The sequence below is a fragment of the Microtus oregoni genome, unplaced genomic scaffold, assembly GCF_018167655.1.
Source record: "Microtus oregoni isolate MIOR12 unplaced genomic scaffold, Mior012 000121F_ref0000216, whole genome shotgun sequence".
Taxonomy (NCBI): domain Eukaryota; kingdom Metazoa; phylum Chordata; class Mammalia; order Rodentia; family Cricetidae; genus Microtus; species Microtus oregoni.
This window is the reverse complement of record NW_024544753.1, coordinates 553578-569849: the sequence shown is the minus strand read 5'-3', so window position 1 is coordinate 569849 and position 16272 is coordinate 553578. Positions and strand designations below refer to the sequence as shown.

At 39.7% G+C, this 16272-nt stretch overlaps 1 protein-coding gene across 1 annotated transcript; it reads left to right on the top strand.

Moving 5' to 3' along the window:
• Positions 1-8234: 8234 nt before the first annotated feature.
• On the top strand, positions 8235-8645 carry LOC121444372 (histone H3.3A-like). Its single transcript, XM_041646183.1, has 2 exons — positions 8235-8372; positions 8442-8645. Exons 1-2 carry the CDS (start codon positions 8235-8237, stop codon positions 8643-8645), a joined length of 342 nt encoding a protein of 113 aa, XP_041502117.1.
• The last annotated feature ends 7627 nt before the right edge of the window (positions 8646-16272 follow it).

The window sequence follows — 16272 nt, the reverse complement described above, 5'->3', positions numbered from 1 at the left end:
AATTAAAATGTACTATCTTATAGTTCTAGAGGCTTTGAAGTCCAAGATCAAGGACCCAGCACCTCTTGAGAGCCTTTTTTCTGTACCTCATTCCAGAAGAAGGTGAGAGGAAACAAGAGATCAAACTCGGAACTTAGGTCCTTTTACAATCAGTAGCAATAGACTCTTGAGGGTGGAGGCCTTGTGGCCTAAGCGCCTCCCACTAGGCTCATATCACTGTTACAGTAAGAATTAAGTTTTCAAAACATACCTTTTGGAGACACATTCAAACTATAGCAGTACACAGAATCAAAGGAGCAATCTGAAAAGGAAATTAAATCATTCATGACAGTCGCTCTTACAAAGATACAGATACATGTTTGAGGTGATGGCTATACCAATTCCCTCATCTGATTTATACACTGTTAATATATAGAAATGTCATGCCATATTCCCAAGTACAATTCCTGTGAATGGATTCTAAATACAAAACTGATGGGTTAAAGGGGGAAATAATTTGATTAACTGTAGCATAGAAAAGAACAAAATAATTAGAAATATATTTATGAAAATGCAAGACTTTCCCATTAAGAACAATAAGATATTGATTAAAAAAGATTGGGAAAGCTCTAAACAAGAAAATACCCATATTCATGGCTTATAAGACATAATATCACTAAGATGATTATATACCTCAAACTGACTTACAAGTTCAACATAATTCTTGTGAAAATTCATACTGATATCTTTGCCTAAATTACATTATCATCCTAAAATTCATATAGAATCTACCAGGACTCACAATAACCAAAACTAGCTCTAAAAAAGTATAGGACTTAGATTTTCAATTTCAAAATTTATTACAAATTAAGAGTAAAAGAGATAGTTATTATAAGTACAGTGACATACAAACAAATGAAATAAAGAATTAAAAATAAACCTTCAAAATTATAGTCATTTTCAATGAGGGCACTGAAGCAAAAAGGAGGGAAAGAGGATGTGGCTCAGTAGGTAATGTGCATGCAAGCGTGAGGACCTAAATTCAGATCCCACCGTCAGGGTGTGATGGGATATGTCTATATCCCCAGTGCTGAGAGTTGCAGACATGCAGAACTTTGGTGGTTAATGGCAAGCCTGCCTCTAGCCAAATCAGTGAGCTTCAGGTCCACTGAAGAGACTGTCTCAGAAAACAATGTGCAGAGCAATAGAGGAAATATAATCATGAGTTGACCTCTGGCCTCCGCAGGCTCCCACACACATGCACATAGGCGTGCATAAACCACATACATAAAATCCAGACAATTATTTTTCTATAAATAGTATTGATGTAGCTAGATACCTACATAGAAAAGATGACCTTGGGCAAAAGACATTGCTCCAAAGAATATGTATGCCTTAATCTGCTTGAATTTCTGTAACTTAATACCATTAACTGAGTACATTGAACGACAAACATTGGTTTCTTCTATTCTGGAGCACAGGAAGTTTCTGGCCAGCACTAACTGAACTTAGCAGGTTATCAAGAAATGGAGGAGGAGAAGGGGAGGAAGAATGAAGTTGGGAAGGAATGTGTTGCGGATACAAGGAGAGTTGGATGAGGAATGGGAAATATGATCGTATACTGCTAAATTCTACAACAGGGATGAACCTTCAACATTGTTTGTACTAAGTGAAAGGAGCCAAAAGCAAAGGACCATATTCTATGATTCAGCTTATTCAAAAATATCGCAAATAGACAAATGTATTTGCCAAAGGACACGTTAGTGATTAGCATGGCCTGAAGCACCAAGGGAGATGAGGAATGATTGATATGGAGCATAACATTGCTTTGGAGGACAATGGAAACATTTTAAAATTAGAATATCATCATGATTGTATGACTCTTCTGACGTACTAACAAGCTATTGAATCATATGCTCTAACTTTGTTAGTCACAAGGTACAAGATCTTAGTAAGTTTTATAGAAAATATTCCTTCTTTCCATCAGTTTCACTACCATTTACAAACTGATTATCGTAGAATTCATTCCTAGATATATCATAAAACTTCTACAGACACTGATTTCCTTCCCTCACCCTGTTCTGCACACAACATAAAGATTTTCCTTGGACTTGCAGATAAAATATCCAGGCAAAGGGGTTTCTTATAGAAGGGAGAATTTCTGATAAACCATCCTGCCATTATCAACATTCCCCATCCTGGAGTTAATTCCAGGCCACTTGTAAGATGACTGCATATAGACAGAAGAAATGCCTCGTTCTTAATAGAAGGGAAATGACACCTACTTTGCATGCTGTCTATGCAGGCGCCAATTTGAGGGGAGTTGTGTGAAAGCCTCTACTCTCCAAGCCCATCTTCTGATGTGGAGTCCCGGCTCCCATGTTCCATATTTTCACCCACCTTTTACATATCCGGACATTCACTCTTTAAACAGGTCCTCATTCAGGCTTTAAAACTGCCCTATGAATGTTTGAAAACTGTAATTTTGAAAATAGACACTGACAGTTGGCTCAGCGTGTTTTGTTATTTGTACATGACATGAAGGGAAGGGTGTGGTATGATCTGTTCGCACTCTTAAAAGTGGAAAAGCTAGACGTCTCCATTCTCATGAAGCTTCCATCCTAATGAAACTGATAAATCAATCAATGATTGCATAGTAATATATATATATATATATATATATATATACACACACACATTTATACACAATGAGACTACACTATCACTTTTCACCTTGTTTCAGTGACACAAAACCAATTTTTGATTTTTCACAGTTGTAATCAATTCACTAAGCTCATGAATCTTTGTTATTAGATTAAGTAGAATATTTCATATTAATTTTCACAAGAGAATAATGCTACATGAACACAAGAGTATAAATATCTCTTCAAAATACTGATTTAATTTCCTTAGGTTATCTAGTTATTAAATCACTGGGTCACGTCATGTTCATACTTTTAATTTTCAGAGAACTTTCTTACCGTTTTCTAATTTACTGCTGATCTACTTTACCTTCCCAACACCCATGTGAAAGGTTTCTCTTTTCTCTACACACTGAAAAACATTTTTCTTGTCTTTTTAACACCCTTTTTTATTAAATCTTTAGGAATTTCAAATCATGCACCCTAATTCCACTCACCTCCCAGTTCCTTCATACCTCCCCCCTTCTGCAGTGCCCCCTAAATGCCCCCTAAATGAACATTAAAACATCAAATCAAAACAAGCAAGCAAACAAACACAAAGAGAAAAACAAAAAAATAATAATAATAATAAAAAACACCTCTTCCTTCCTCCGTCTTTCCTGCCTCTCCAACATCTCCTTCATTCATCCTGGTGGCATTGGGAGCTGCAATGTGTCACATTGTACACCCTTTTGTCTAATCAGCTTTACTTGCAAATGTTTGTTGCAGTGAGTCACTGGCCTGGTTCAAGGCCTCTGGTTTCTGATACACCATCACTGGATCCTCACCAAAACTTGTCTGGGGTATGCTGCAGCCACCCTGAGTCATGGAGATCCTGCTGGTATTGTTCCACATCACCAGTCCCTTCATGAGCTCCAGCAGGTCCTACGTGGGATAGATGTTAGGGTGTGCCAACCCCAGGCCCAGCTGTGGACCTAGGTGGTAGTTAAGTCCAGGCCACTGGGGCCTGCCCTCTCAGGAGATGGTTGGAGCCAGCTTTCCTATGCCGGTGACATTAGAATCAGCTTTCCCCAGCCCATGGTGAGGGTTGGGGCCACCTTTTCCAAGTGCGAAGGGGGCGGAGCTCTCCCATGAGGGTAGGGGCCAGTTTATCTGCTGCAGCTTCCAGAAAGGGACAAGGCCCACTATAGGGCCAGCAACGAGCAGGGTCATCTCAGTATTGCCCTCTGATTCCATCAGCCATGGTTCCCATGGTCCCCTGAGGTGACAAAGGCCACAAATATCAACACTGACCCTGGCTCCAGTAGGGTCATAGACCCAGACATGAATGTCACCATGGCATCCAGTAGCAGAATAGGCCCCTGAGATCTACATGGCCCCGGGTGCAGCATGTTCCTTTGGCCCCAACATGAACTCAGACGACTGACCTGATCCCAGCATCTACATGGGCGACGGACTTCAACACAGACCCGGACTGCAGTGGGACCATGTTTTCTTGTCTTTTTGATAACAACTCATTATGACAATATGGATAAACCTGAAGGGCATCATCTTAAGTATAATAAGTGAAACATGAGATGAAAGATGCTGCATGATCTCATGTATATACAAACTCAAAACATGCTTAACATGGAAACCCAGTAGAATGGTGGTTACGAAGGGCAGGGACATGATGAGGGTACTAAGGATGCAAAGTTACAGTCATGAAGCTAGGATGTGAGTCTAGAGGTCAATATACAGCAGGAGGACTATGATTAGCAACTCTGCATTGCATACTGAAAAGTCACTAAGAACATAAAGTAAAAAAATGTAACTTGGAAGAAAATGGGTATTTTGCTAGTGTGATTGTCATTAACCTCTTTACTATATATACATATATCAAAATACCATATTGTTGTAGAGATATTCACTTTTTCACCAAATAAAAATCATTATGAGACTTTTTAAATGCCTATCAACAGATGACATTGTTATGATTTCAGCCACAATAAGGCTGACACTTCCAGGTTCTAGGGCCTTGCATGTGAGGACAAGCCCTCGGGTAGAAGTGCCTAATGTCCCCCCTCCCACGCGCGACCCACGTGCATGCATGGTTGCACCATCCATGTATGGCTCAGCTAAGCCCTTGCATGCATGCATGCGTAAGTCCTGTCATCTGCGTATGATAAAACCACATCAACCCCCTGTGCGCTTGTGCTAGGCAGCTTTTAAAAGCTGGACATCTTTGCTCTCTCTGTCTGCACACTGACTTCCCAGGCCTGTACACACTCCCTCTAATAAACTCCTAAGCAGGTTTGTTGTGTGTTCTGTGTTTCCTTCTCATTCACATCAGGTAATTTCAGATATATTATTACTGAAGAACATAATTTAAACAATTAGGTTGAGTTCCACTACTTACAAAAGAAACCTAAGTTATATCACATTGGGAATATTGCCATTCTGTGGGTTGTTCAATCATGGCAAGGGTTAAATATCCAAGGCTCTGATCAAACCACCCCTCCTTCTGGGCAGTGTATGACACTGTTCTCTGGCTGTAATCTTCAGGTCTCAAGTTTAGAATTGTGGCCGGTAGCACAAATTCTAGTTGGTCTTAATCGGAGTCAGATATTAGGGGGTGAAAAGTGAAAGATCAGAGAAACAGAGCAGCCAGCTACTAGAGTTCTTACCTCTATGAAATCCTCAGACTGAAAAGGGTCAAATTCCTGTCTCTGCCTGCCCTATATTCTTCTCTCTGCCCAGCCATATCACTTCCTGTCTCCTGTCTATCCAGATCTGTCGTAAGCCACACTTTGGGGTGACTTCTGCCATGGTCCTAGCTACAATAGGTTTGTACGTTCCAGGGTAGGAGAATGAGGATGAATGTTAGAAATGTTAGGCAGGAGAAACAGAAATATGAAAGAAATACAGAGGCATGGGATAGGACCAGGAGGGCAACTCGGTGAATACTGAATGCTGAATTCACCCGCATTCATTTTCCATACCCTTTATACCCCAATACAAAAGGAGGAGAAGAAGGCAAAAGGCGGCTTTAACATGTCACAAATGACAACCAGAACAGTTACTTGCTTCAATACTTGAGACATCAAGTCATTATTTCCTGAGTAAAGGTATATGATGGTTGGGATAGAAATATGCAGTGAACATACCCTAGACCAAGTATCCTGTAGGCAGACGCTCCCTATGGCAAGCCTTCTATTTTAAAAGAAAGAGCAGAAGTAGGCTTGAAGTCTCCGACTTTTGGTCAGAGTGGAGAAGATTCACCTCTATGGACCATCTTAATGTCCAAAACACCAAGTAACCACATTCTAGGTCAGGATATCTTGTTTGTAGCCACACCTGTTGTCAACAACTTTTAAAGAGCAAAAATAAGCTCAAACTCTCTGACATCCAGACAAGGTGGATGTCCCCACACAGGTCTTCAGACCTCTATGGTTAACTAGTGACTAACTCCACCCTATAATCCTCAGGCAAGCTTTATTTGTTAGAGCACAAACAAAATATCACCATGTTTCCCCCTTTTTGTCTAAAATAAAAAGGTTATAACTAATATAAGAAAAACTATATACAATAACAATATACAACATATACAGACAATAAATACATCAACAATGTCTAGTCCAGAAACATTTGACAAATTCAGAGAAAATACTCAATTTTCTGTCCTATTTTGGTGAGTCCAAAAGGTTGTACCTAATTTCACTTTCTATTCTAAATTGCACTACCAAATCTATCTTTCTGTGTCTCTCAACCTTATACACTTTACGGTTCTTAAGTGAATTTCTTTTCTGAATCTGGTATCAAGAAAAACTATAACTCTAAAGTCTTCGACTCCCTCAGAGACCCAACAAGGAAATAATATTACTTGAATAAACAGGAAATGCAAGGAAGCAACTTTCAGAACATGTGAGAAATGACAGAAACAGACGGTTGCGTGGACAGTCACCCAAGGTTCATCTGTAATATTGGGGCATCCATCTTCAGCCTACAGGCCTAGAATATCTGACAGACTTTTCTGTGAAGGAGGACATCCTAGAGTAGCTCTCCGGCCTTAACTGAGTGAAGGCATGGCATGTATTTGAATGCTCATTTTCCCTCAAGGTATTCATTTCCTATCTTAAAGGAATAATTAATGGAATTCGCCTCCTCCAGCACTGAGTTGATTGTATTTTTCACTGAGGAAATAATTTGGGAAAAGGCCATTAGTGAATAATCTTCTTGATTTTAAAATGTCGTGGGTTAAATGCGACTAAATCAAAGTGCTTAAAAACTATACAATCCCTGTCCTGATCGGTTTCATTTATCAGTTCGGTAAATGGGCACTAGCAGGACTAAACACATTAGGAGATAGAACAAATGACTTCTCATTGAGAAAAATCCTTATTTGAGCTAAGCTTAAAAGGGTATTGCTGCGAAGGCTTATAAATGACTAGACATTTAAAGGCATTTTATAAATATAGAGATGTTACTTATCTTCTAACAAAGTAGGTAAGAGTAAAAAGAGGCAGAGAAAACTAATGAGGTTGTGAATAAATTAGATAATGCTATCTCTTTTGGACAGGATTTGATCATGTTCCCACATGCTGGTAGCTATTTTATCAAATAATCCTGTCATAAGAATCAAGCAATTAATAAAAATCTTTTATAAACAATTCTATATTTCACAAAGTATACCCTGATATGGAAGCATTCTCAGAGTCCTCTGGACCTTGCTAGAATGACGCTCAGACTTCATACCTGCTACCATTTCTGTCACACTCAGCAACTAATGTTCCTTTCAGTTCAGTGACAGGGTACTGTGGTGGACATGAAATAGGTAATCCCCTGCTTTCATCCAGACTCTGAGAATATGGTGGATACAACACTATGCTCATATCTGCTATTCAAAGAGCCCAACAACCCAACCTCTTCCGATTGGTCTCATTGCTCACAGAATGAAGTTCTAAGACATATGACATGTCTTCTCTGGACATCTGACTCAGACTCCTGACAGCTTCCACACTCATCCCAGGCTCAAACTCATTCTGCAGAAGAATTCTGAAGCCTCATTGCTTGGTGCTTTCTCCATCTAAAAAGGTCTCCTTCACTTAGCTTTCTCCCGCTTAGTTAAATCCACTCCATACTATGGCATCAGCTCATATTTTCACTCATTCAGAAGTAGTCCTTCACGATGCTAATAATACTATATGCAATTCTGATGTTCCCTCTCTCCCCTTTTAGACGGTAGGCTTTTAGGGGGCAGACACTAATTCATGCCAATAGTACTCACGACAGTGGTCCTAGCTCCTCTGAAGGCCTGGGATAAATAGTTCAGAACTACAGGCTTCAGGAAGCCTTTCTTGTGGGTTTTAGGTTTTGGAGGTAATTTTACATGGCTTTATCCTTGTGGACAAATTAATCAAATGTTACAGTCTCTTAAAGTTTGATTCTAAGTTTCTCTCTCTCTCTCTCTCTCTCTCTCTCTCTCTCTCTCTCTCTCTCTCTCTCTCTCTCTCCAACTCATCCACACCTCTGTACCCACAGTACAGCTTATCTCCCAGAACAAAATAACTTCCAAATGGCTATGCAGTTTCTGGCTATTATGACTAGAGCAGCAATGAACATGGTGCCCATACCATGGCTCGTACAAAACAGACTGCCCGTAAATCCACGGGTGGTAAAGCGCCCAGGAAACAACGGGCTACAAAAGCCAATCTCAAGAGTGCGCCCTCTACTGGAGGGGTGAAGAAACCTCATCGTTACAGGCCTGGTACTGTGGCACTCCGTGAAATCAGATGCTATTAGAAATCCACTGAACTTCTGATCCGCAAACTCCCCTTCCAGCGTCTGGTGCGAGAAATTGCTCAGGACTTCAAAACAGATCTGCGCTTCCAGAGTGCAGCTATTGGTGCTTTGCAGGAGGCAAGCGAGATCTATCTGGTTGGCCTTTTTGAAGATACCAAGCTGTGTGTTATCCATGTCAAACGTGTAACAATTATGCCAAAAGATATCCAGCTAGCACGCCACATAAGCGAAGAACGTGCTTAAGAGTCCACTATGAGGGGAAACATTTCATTCTAAAAAAAAATTTCCTCTTCTTCCTGTTATCAGTAGTTCTTTTTTTGTTTGTTTGTTTGTTTGTTTGTGGTGTTTCATTTTATTTATTTATTTATTAAAGATTTCTGTCTCTTCCCCGCCACCGCCTCCCATTTCCCTCCCCCTCCCCCAATCAAGTCCCCCTCCTTCGAAAGCCCAAAGAGCAATCAGGGTTCCCTGCCCTGTGGGAAGTCCAAGGACCTCCCACCTCCATCCAGGTCTGGTAAGGTGAGCATCCAAACTGTCTAGGCTAGTAGTTCTGAATATTAGATATTTTTTCCATGGGGTCAAAAGGTACCTAAGTATATGATTGCAAGTGGAAAAATTGGGGACAGAAATCAGGTATTGGCAGTTTTTCCATTTTCATTTGTGTGTGAATTTTTACTATAAATTCAAGATCTAAAGCACTAATGCAAGCAAAATGTTCCAGTGAACACATTTCAACAGTTCAACTTATTAACAACTATAAATAAACCTGTTAAAATTTTCTGGACAATGCCAGCATTTGTATTTTTTTAAAAATAAGTAAATTTCTTATTGACAGCAACTAAATAGTGTCTGTAGCATTTTTATCATCTTGAAACTGGGGGTGGTGATACTTCCAGCTGGGTTTATTATTATTATTATTCAGGATTGTTTTAGCTGTTCTGAAATTTTTGTGTTTCCATATGGAAGTTTAAAAATATTTTTCTCTCTCTCTGAAGTACTGTGTTAGAATTTTGATGGGAATTTCATTAAATCTATAGATTTTTTGGTAGAATGGCCATTTTCGTAATTAATTAATTAATCCTACCAACCCACAAGTGCAAGAAATCTTTCCATCTTCTGTCTTCTTTGATTTCTTCTTTCAATGTTTTAAAGTTTTAAATATATAAGTGTTTCACTTGCTTTGTTAGAGTTATTCCAAGATACTATTTTTTTATTTTTTCCTTTTATTTTTTTAAATTATAATTTAATTACAATATCTCCCCTTTCTCTTTCTTCCCTCCAAATCCCCCATATATCCTTCCCTGCTCTCCTTGAAATTCATAACTTCCTTTTTAATAATTGCTATTGCATACATATATGTATATACATTCACATATATTTCTAATTATAACCTATTCAGTCCTTATAATGCTACCTCTATGTAAATTTTCAGGCTATTGTGAAAGGTACCCTTTCCCTGATTTATTTCTCAGTCTGTTTATATATATAAGAAGGCTACTAATTTTTGTGTATAAATTTCATATCCTCTTTCTTTTCTGAAAGTGTTTATCAGCTATAGAAGTTACTTGCTTTTTACCAATGTAAAAAAAAATCATACCAGACAAGCATACTTTGACTTCTTCCTTCCTATTTGTATCCCCCTGGTCTCTTAATTGCTCTAGCCAAGACTTCAAGTGCTGTATGGAATAGGTATGGAGACAGCGGACATCCTTGTCTTGTTCCTGATTTTAATGGAATTGCTTTGAGTTTCTCTCCATTTAGGTTTATGTGGGCTCTATTCTTAACGTAGGTTGACTTTATTATGTTTAGGTATGCCCCTTGTATCCCAGTCTCTCCAGGACTTTTATCATGAGGTGCATTGGATTTTATCAGACTTTTTCTGTGACTAATTAAATGATCACTTTTTTTAGTCTGTTGGTACCACCATGCAAACTATAATCTTCTTTTTTTACTGGGTCTTTTGTGTGTATGTGGTCTCAGTATCAGGGTATAGTAGCTTCATAAAAAGAATTTAGGAATGTTCCTTCAGTTTATTCTTGTGGGGTAATTTCAGGAGGATTGACATTAATTCTTCCTTGTAGGCCTGGTAGAATTCTATGCCAAAGCCATCTGGTACTTGTGAGGGTCCCTACAAATGTTAGAGCTAACCTGTGGGAGGTGGGAAGGAACTTCAATTCAACACTACTCACTTCTCAGTGCTGGTTCAAACTTCTAGAGCTAACCTGTGGGAGGTGGGAAGGAACTTCAATTCAACACTACTCACTTCTCAGTGCTGGTTCAAACTTCCAGAGCCTGAAGCCAGGCAGTTTTTGTTTTAGGCACTGAAATGTAGCAGAGTTTTGGGGAAAAAACTTTTTGGTAACAATTATCTCAATGCTCAACGAAGCTTAAAGCAAAGTGCATGTGACCTCTTCCATAAAGAAGGGTTCCATAGTTTACCAGCCTAGGGGCTGGTGGGTTATCTGTCATACAGATAACAGAGAGGTCACCAAACTATAAAGTATTGTGACACCTTGTGTGAGGATGGGTTCTACTGACTGAGAAGCAATGCTTGAGATGAAAGGCTAGAAGGAGGCGTCTGGGCTAAACTTAAGTCTAGAGCAGCAGTTCTCAACCCCTTTGGGGTAGAATGATGCTTTCACAGAAGTCGCTTAAGACAATTGGAAGACACATGTTTACATTATGATTCACAAGAGTAGCAAAATTATAGTTATGAAGAAGTAATGGAAATAATTTTATGGCTGTGGATCACTACATAAGAAACATTAGCAAAGGGCTGCAGCATCAGAAAGGTTGAGAACCACTAGCCTAGGGGAGTGGGAACATTTCGTGTTTTGATTATTATGTGTAATGGAAGTTTCTTTTTTGGTCCAGTCTATTTGGTATGCTGTATGCCTCCTGTACCTTGGTAGGCATTTCTTTCTTTAGATTGAGGACACTTTGTTCTGTGATTTTGTTTGAAAATATTTTCTGTGCATTTGATCTGGGTTTCTGTTCCTTCTTTGTATACCTATTATCTTTAAGTTTGATCTCTTCATAGTGTTCCAGATTTCTGGATGATTTGTACAAGGAGTATTTTTTTTAAGATTTAATGTTTTCTTGGACTGAACTATTCATTTCTTCTACCTTGTTTTCAGTGCCTGAGATTCTCTCAGTCTGTTGGCTCAGGAGGCATTCCTCTTAGTTGTTCATTGTGAGTTTTATTTCAGTTTAGCTTTTCTTAAGTGATTTAATTTCTTTTTCAAAGTTCTACTTTCATGTCTTGAATTGTTTTCATTATTTCAGCCAATAGTCTGTATTTTATGATTTTCATTTAGGTATTTATTCATATCCTTTAAGGTCCTTAGACATATTCATAATTACAACTTTGAAATTCTTGTCTTGTGCTTCAGCTAAATTGCATTTCCCAGAACCTTTTACAGTAGGCTTCTGGGGGAGGTATACTGCCTTTGGTTATTCATGGTATGTGTCTTTGTGCTGGCATCTAGGCCTCCAGAATTATGATGGTGGAGGTATTTCCTGATGTAGCTATTTGGCCATGGCCTTTGTTCAGTGGATATTTCATTCTTGGTTTGCTGTTACCCTAACATTGATTCTAGCCAAGTATGGCAGCTGTGGGGGTCCCCGGCAGAGCATGGTTCTGCGGGTAGCTGGGGAGTCACAAAATAGAGATGGGCTAGAAGGAATGGCTGAATCCTAGACAAGTGTAATGGGTGCCAGGTCCCTGGTAGAGATCAGTTTTGAGTGTCAGCCAAGTATGGCAGCTGTGGGGTTCCTGGTTAAAGAACTTTTCTGGGTCCTAACCAAATATGATGGCTGTGGATTCCCTAATAGAGGGTGATTCTGCAAGTAGTTGGGGAGCCAGAAAGGAGTGGAGATGGGCTAGAAGGAATGGATGAAAGGGGTGACAGGGAAGAACTAGGGTTATCTTTGTCCTTCAGTTAAAATACTTTTCCCAGTGTCTATTACAATAGACTTCTAGGAGAGGCAGACTGTCTTAGTTATTCACAGTGTGCTTGTGTGCTGGCATTTAGGCATCTGACATTATGATAAGGCCAAGTCCCAAGGGGATGGAAGTGACATGGGAGGGGGAACTGAGGTTAGTGAGCAGTTGCAGGTCTAAGAGTAGGCTGAGGAGACCAGGATGGAAGAGGGTGAGGAAGGCAGTTAGCCTGCCTGAGTTTGAGCCATGTGTGGTGACTCTGGTCCCTGACAGAACAGCTCTCACAGCAAACACTTTAATGTTTTTTAAAAAGAAACTACATCATCTTAATTAAAGCCTCTGTTCTCTTTTTTAGTATTTTTTAAACTTTGAGGAAAACTTAGACATTGGTGTACTCTAGCATATACTTGTAGATTGCCCTCTTTTTGAGCCTATTAAAAATGAAAAAAAAAATTTAAACCCCAGATATTTTAAATGTCAGTAATCATAAGATTCCGGACACAGCTTGGATGAGTCTTAGTAATACTGTCCTCGTGGTCTTGTGTTTGGAGCACAGCATGAAGGCCCATGAGCCCACAAATCTGCTGAGAAACCAGGAATATTTAGCACAAGGGACTGTCTTTCCAATGGGAAAGATGTAAAACCTGTTCTTCCACCCAAAAAAGCTGAGAATTGGAGGTAATTACCATTATCTGTTGGAGGTAATTCATTATCTGTTGGACCAGGCCATATCGTGCTCCTACCACCAAGACTGGAGGTGGCTAGTAATCTAAATGACCCCTACGGCCAGGGGCTCCCCAGGCTCCCACAATCAGAACTAGAGATAACTAGTAATCTAAATTACTCTTACCTCACCTGCATAGCCACAGGCTCCCCCAAGTCCCCACAACCAGGACCAGATGTGGCTAATAGCCCAAATGACCTCTGCACTATATGATTGAGATCAGACCAGACCCTTCCTTAGGCCCTTAAGCTAGTACAGGTAGCCTATCTCTAGAGCCCATCTTCCCAGATGAAATGGCCTGTACCCTGAGTTGCGTTTCTATGTAATTACGTCTCCTTGTGCAATGGGGATTGTGTTACACCAGGAAACTTTTTTCAGAATTATACTGGATTTATTAAATATGCTGCCAATAAACCTCCTGGCATCAGATTCTCTGAAGTCTTGATCTAGGTTGACAAAGCCAATCTGAACTGTTTTCATTCTTACCTCTATACTTTGTTTCCCTGCCATGACTACCTGCAGGGTCCTCCTCAGTGTTGCTCAGGGCTGAACTCTCATCTAGAAGTTTTAAGATTCCTCTCCAAGCTGGGTCTAATGGTAGACTAAGATGAATTCCAGCAATGCAAAGCCCACTATTACTTCTGTACCAATCTAATATTGCTGCCTTTGCTTTAAGAATCATGATGGCAAGTTGCTTTTTCTAGCCAGCAATGGGATAGGAGGGGAGAGGGACAACTCTTGTACCCAGTTAACAAGAAGCAGCCTCCTAGAGTAAAATCAAGAACATGAAATCCATCACCTTTGCCACATTTTGTTAGTTAGAAAACTCCAGAGATCCCACTGACCCTCAAGAGGAAAAGGATTACACAGACATGTGGATACCAGGATATGAAAATCATAAGGCAGCATCAAAAGTACATATACATTTGAAATCACAACTAGATACTAATAATAACCGTAAAAAATGTATTAATAAAACATCAATAGCCTGATTTTAAAGTTAAATATTACAACCTGAGAACAATATTCTGAAAATTATCTCCCTGCTTACCATTTCCTATTCAAACACAGCATGTAAGTTTTCTTCTGCTGAGGTTTGGAGACAGAGTCTGACTCTGTAGTCTTCACTGGCCTGAAACTCACAGAATTTGGCTTCCCTTGTCCCTTGAGCAGTGACATTAAAGGTGGGTACCACCATTCCCTGTTCATTAACAGCATTTTATTGCCATAAATTTGCAGTTATTTGCATGACCGATTTGTTAATAATAGGTTGGTACAGAAGTAATTGTGTGTGCATTGTTGAAGTTCATTAGATTTGATGTTGATTCCTAGATGGACATGGTTCTGTCATACATCATCTTAATGCACATTACTCCCGTCAGGGTTTTTGGCTAATGGTTTATTATTTGATACGTATTTTATATTTATTTTATGCTATAGAAATGATGTTAGATCAAAAGCTAGTCCAAGCAATGTCTTATTTCATTTCAAAATGTGTTGTAAAGAGGCAAAGGCAAGTCAGTAGCATGAAGACTTCATTTGTCTCAGGGACTGCTAATGAGAACACAGTACACCACGAGGCCAGGAAGTCCGAAAATGAAATGAGAGAGAGCTCGGAAGATGAGGGGCACAGTGACCACGGTCACAAGTTGACAGTGACCAAATTAAAAGCAATTATCAAAATGATCCACTTAAAATTGCTGGAGAACCTGCCAGAGAATCCAATCTCAGAATTCAACATCAACAATTCAAGGGTCAGCTGGCACAGGAAAGTGGAAAGGCAGAAAGGTTTGGTGAGGGGGTGCTTCAGAAGCTACATGAAAATACACTCAGGAAATCATCTGAACTGTTGTCCTGAACTGCCACGGTCTCCCAGCCATTGCAGCAATGAGCCACTTCTCGACCGGATTGTTAGCATGCATGTGCTAAAAAGTGGCTTGTGTGCACCGACTGGCCAAATTGCACTCAGAGAAAAAAAATTCACAGTCACTGTTGAGTGGTTGAGCTTTCTGAACCCTGGGGAACTCATACCACCTGAAAAGAATGCTCAGCAGATCCGTGTGATCCATGCGGAGCCACAACCCCTGCAGCTGGTGTTGGTTACTAGAACACATCCACGTCTCCATGACAGCACTGGCTGGATTTCATACAATCAACACTTCAAACGTTGAATAAATTGGGATAAGAAATTTTGCTTATCCTTTGTTACACTTGCCAAGTAACTACATATTCTTTAAGCACCTTGACAGTCTTTGCAATCAAAACACTTCCATAACCATCAGGATGTATAATATGCTTTCCAAGAGTTGATCAAATCCCCCGAAGCATGGGTTTCTATACTGCAGGGGTATGCAAGCATTTACAGTTAGTCTATTTCTAAGTACACATTTAAGTCTAATTATAATGACTTCAAAATCATAATCTGATTGCAAATCCTTTTGCATCAACCTTATGGTTGAGTTTCTTGTTAAAACTGTAAAATCCAGGAGCCTATGCCTAATTTTGTTCATAGCGCTGCCTTTTGTAGGTCAGGGTTTGTGGTGTCCATGTCTCACTTGATAGTGTTCATAACAGAACTCATGAGAAGGGAAAATTTTAGTATAAAAACTCCCACCAAAATATGCATCAGGACCGTGGAGAGATGGCATAGCAGTTAATAGCATTGAAGTGCCCTTTCCAAGTTTGCTTCCCAGTACCCAAGTTCAGTGGCTCTCAATGTTTGAATGGCTTCTAACTCCAGTCCCAGGAGATCCAATACCTCCGCTTTTCCTGGTCTCTGCACTCACTTGCAGATATCCCCCACACAAACATCCACATGATGGAACTAAAAGTAATAAAATTAAAATAATTTTTAAAGCCCACCAAACTAATCGTGTCAGCAAATGGTAAAAGACAGAGTTCTGAAGGAAGGAGTTAACTTTAAAGTTGTTCATGATTATGAACAGGACACATAGTACATCCAACCCGTTAAAGGAAAATGGGTGCCGCTCCTTCATCTGTTAAGTGTTTACTCTGTCTAGGGGCATAGAAAAGAATGAGACTGCTGCCCAAGCAATACCACATGCATTTCAAAGTAATAATGCAGTACATTTAAAACCCTAGTTCTATCAGTTGTGCAGAGCCAATAAAGCCCTGCATATCTTCAAAGTGAAGCAACGGGTTGAAGCTCTGAGAAGCTTGTCCTTGAAGCAATGCAACATCAA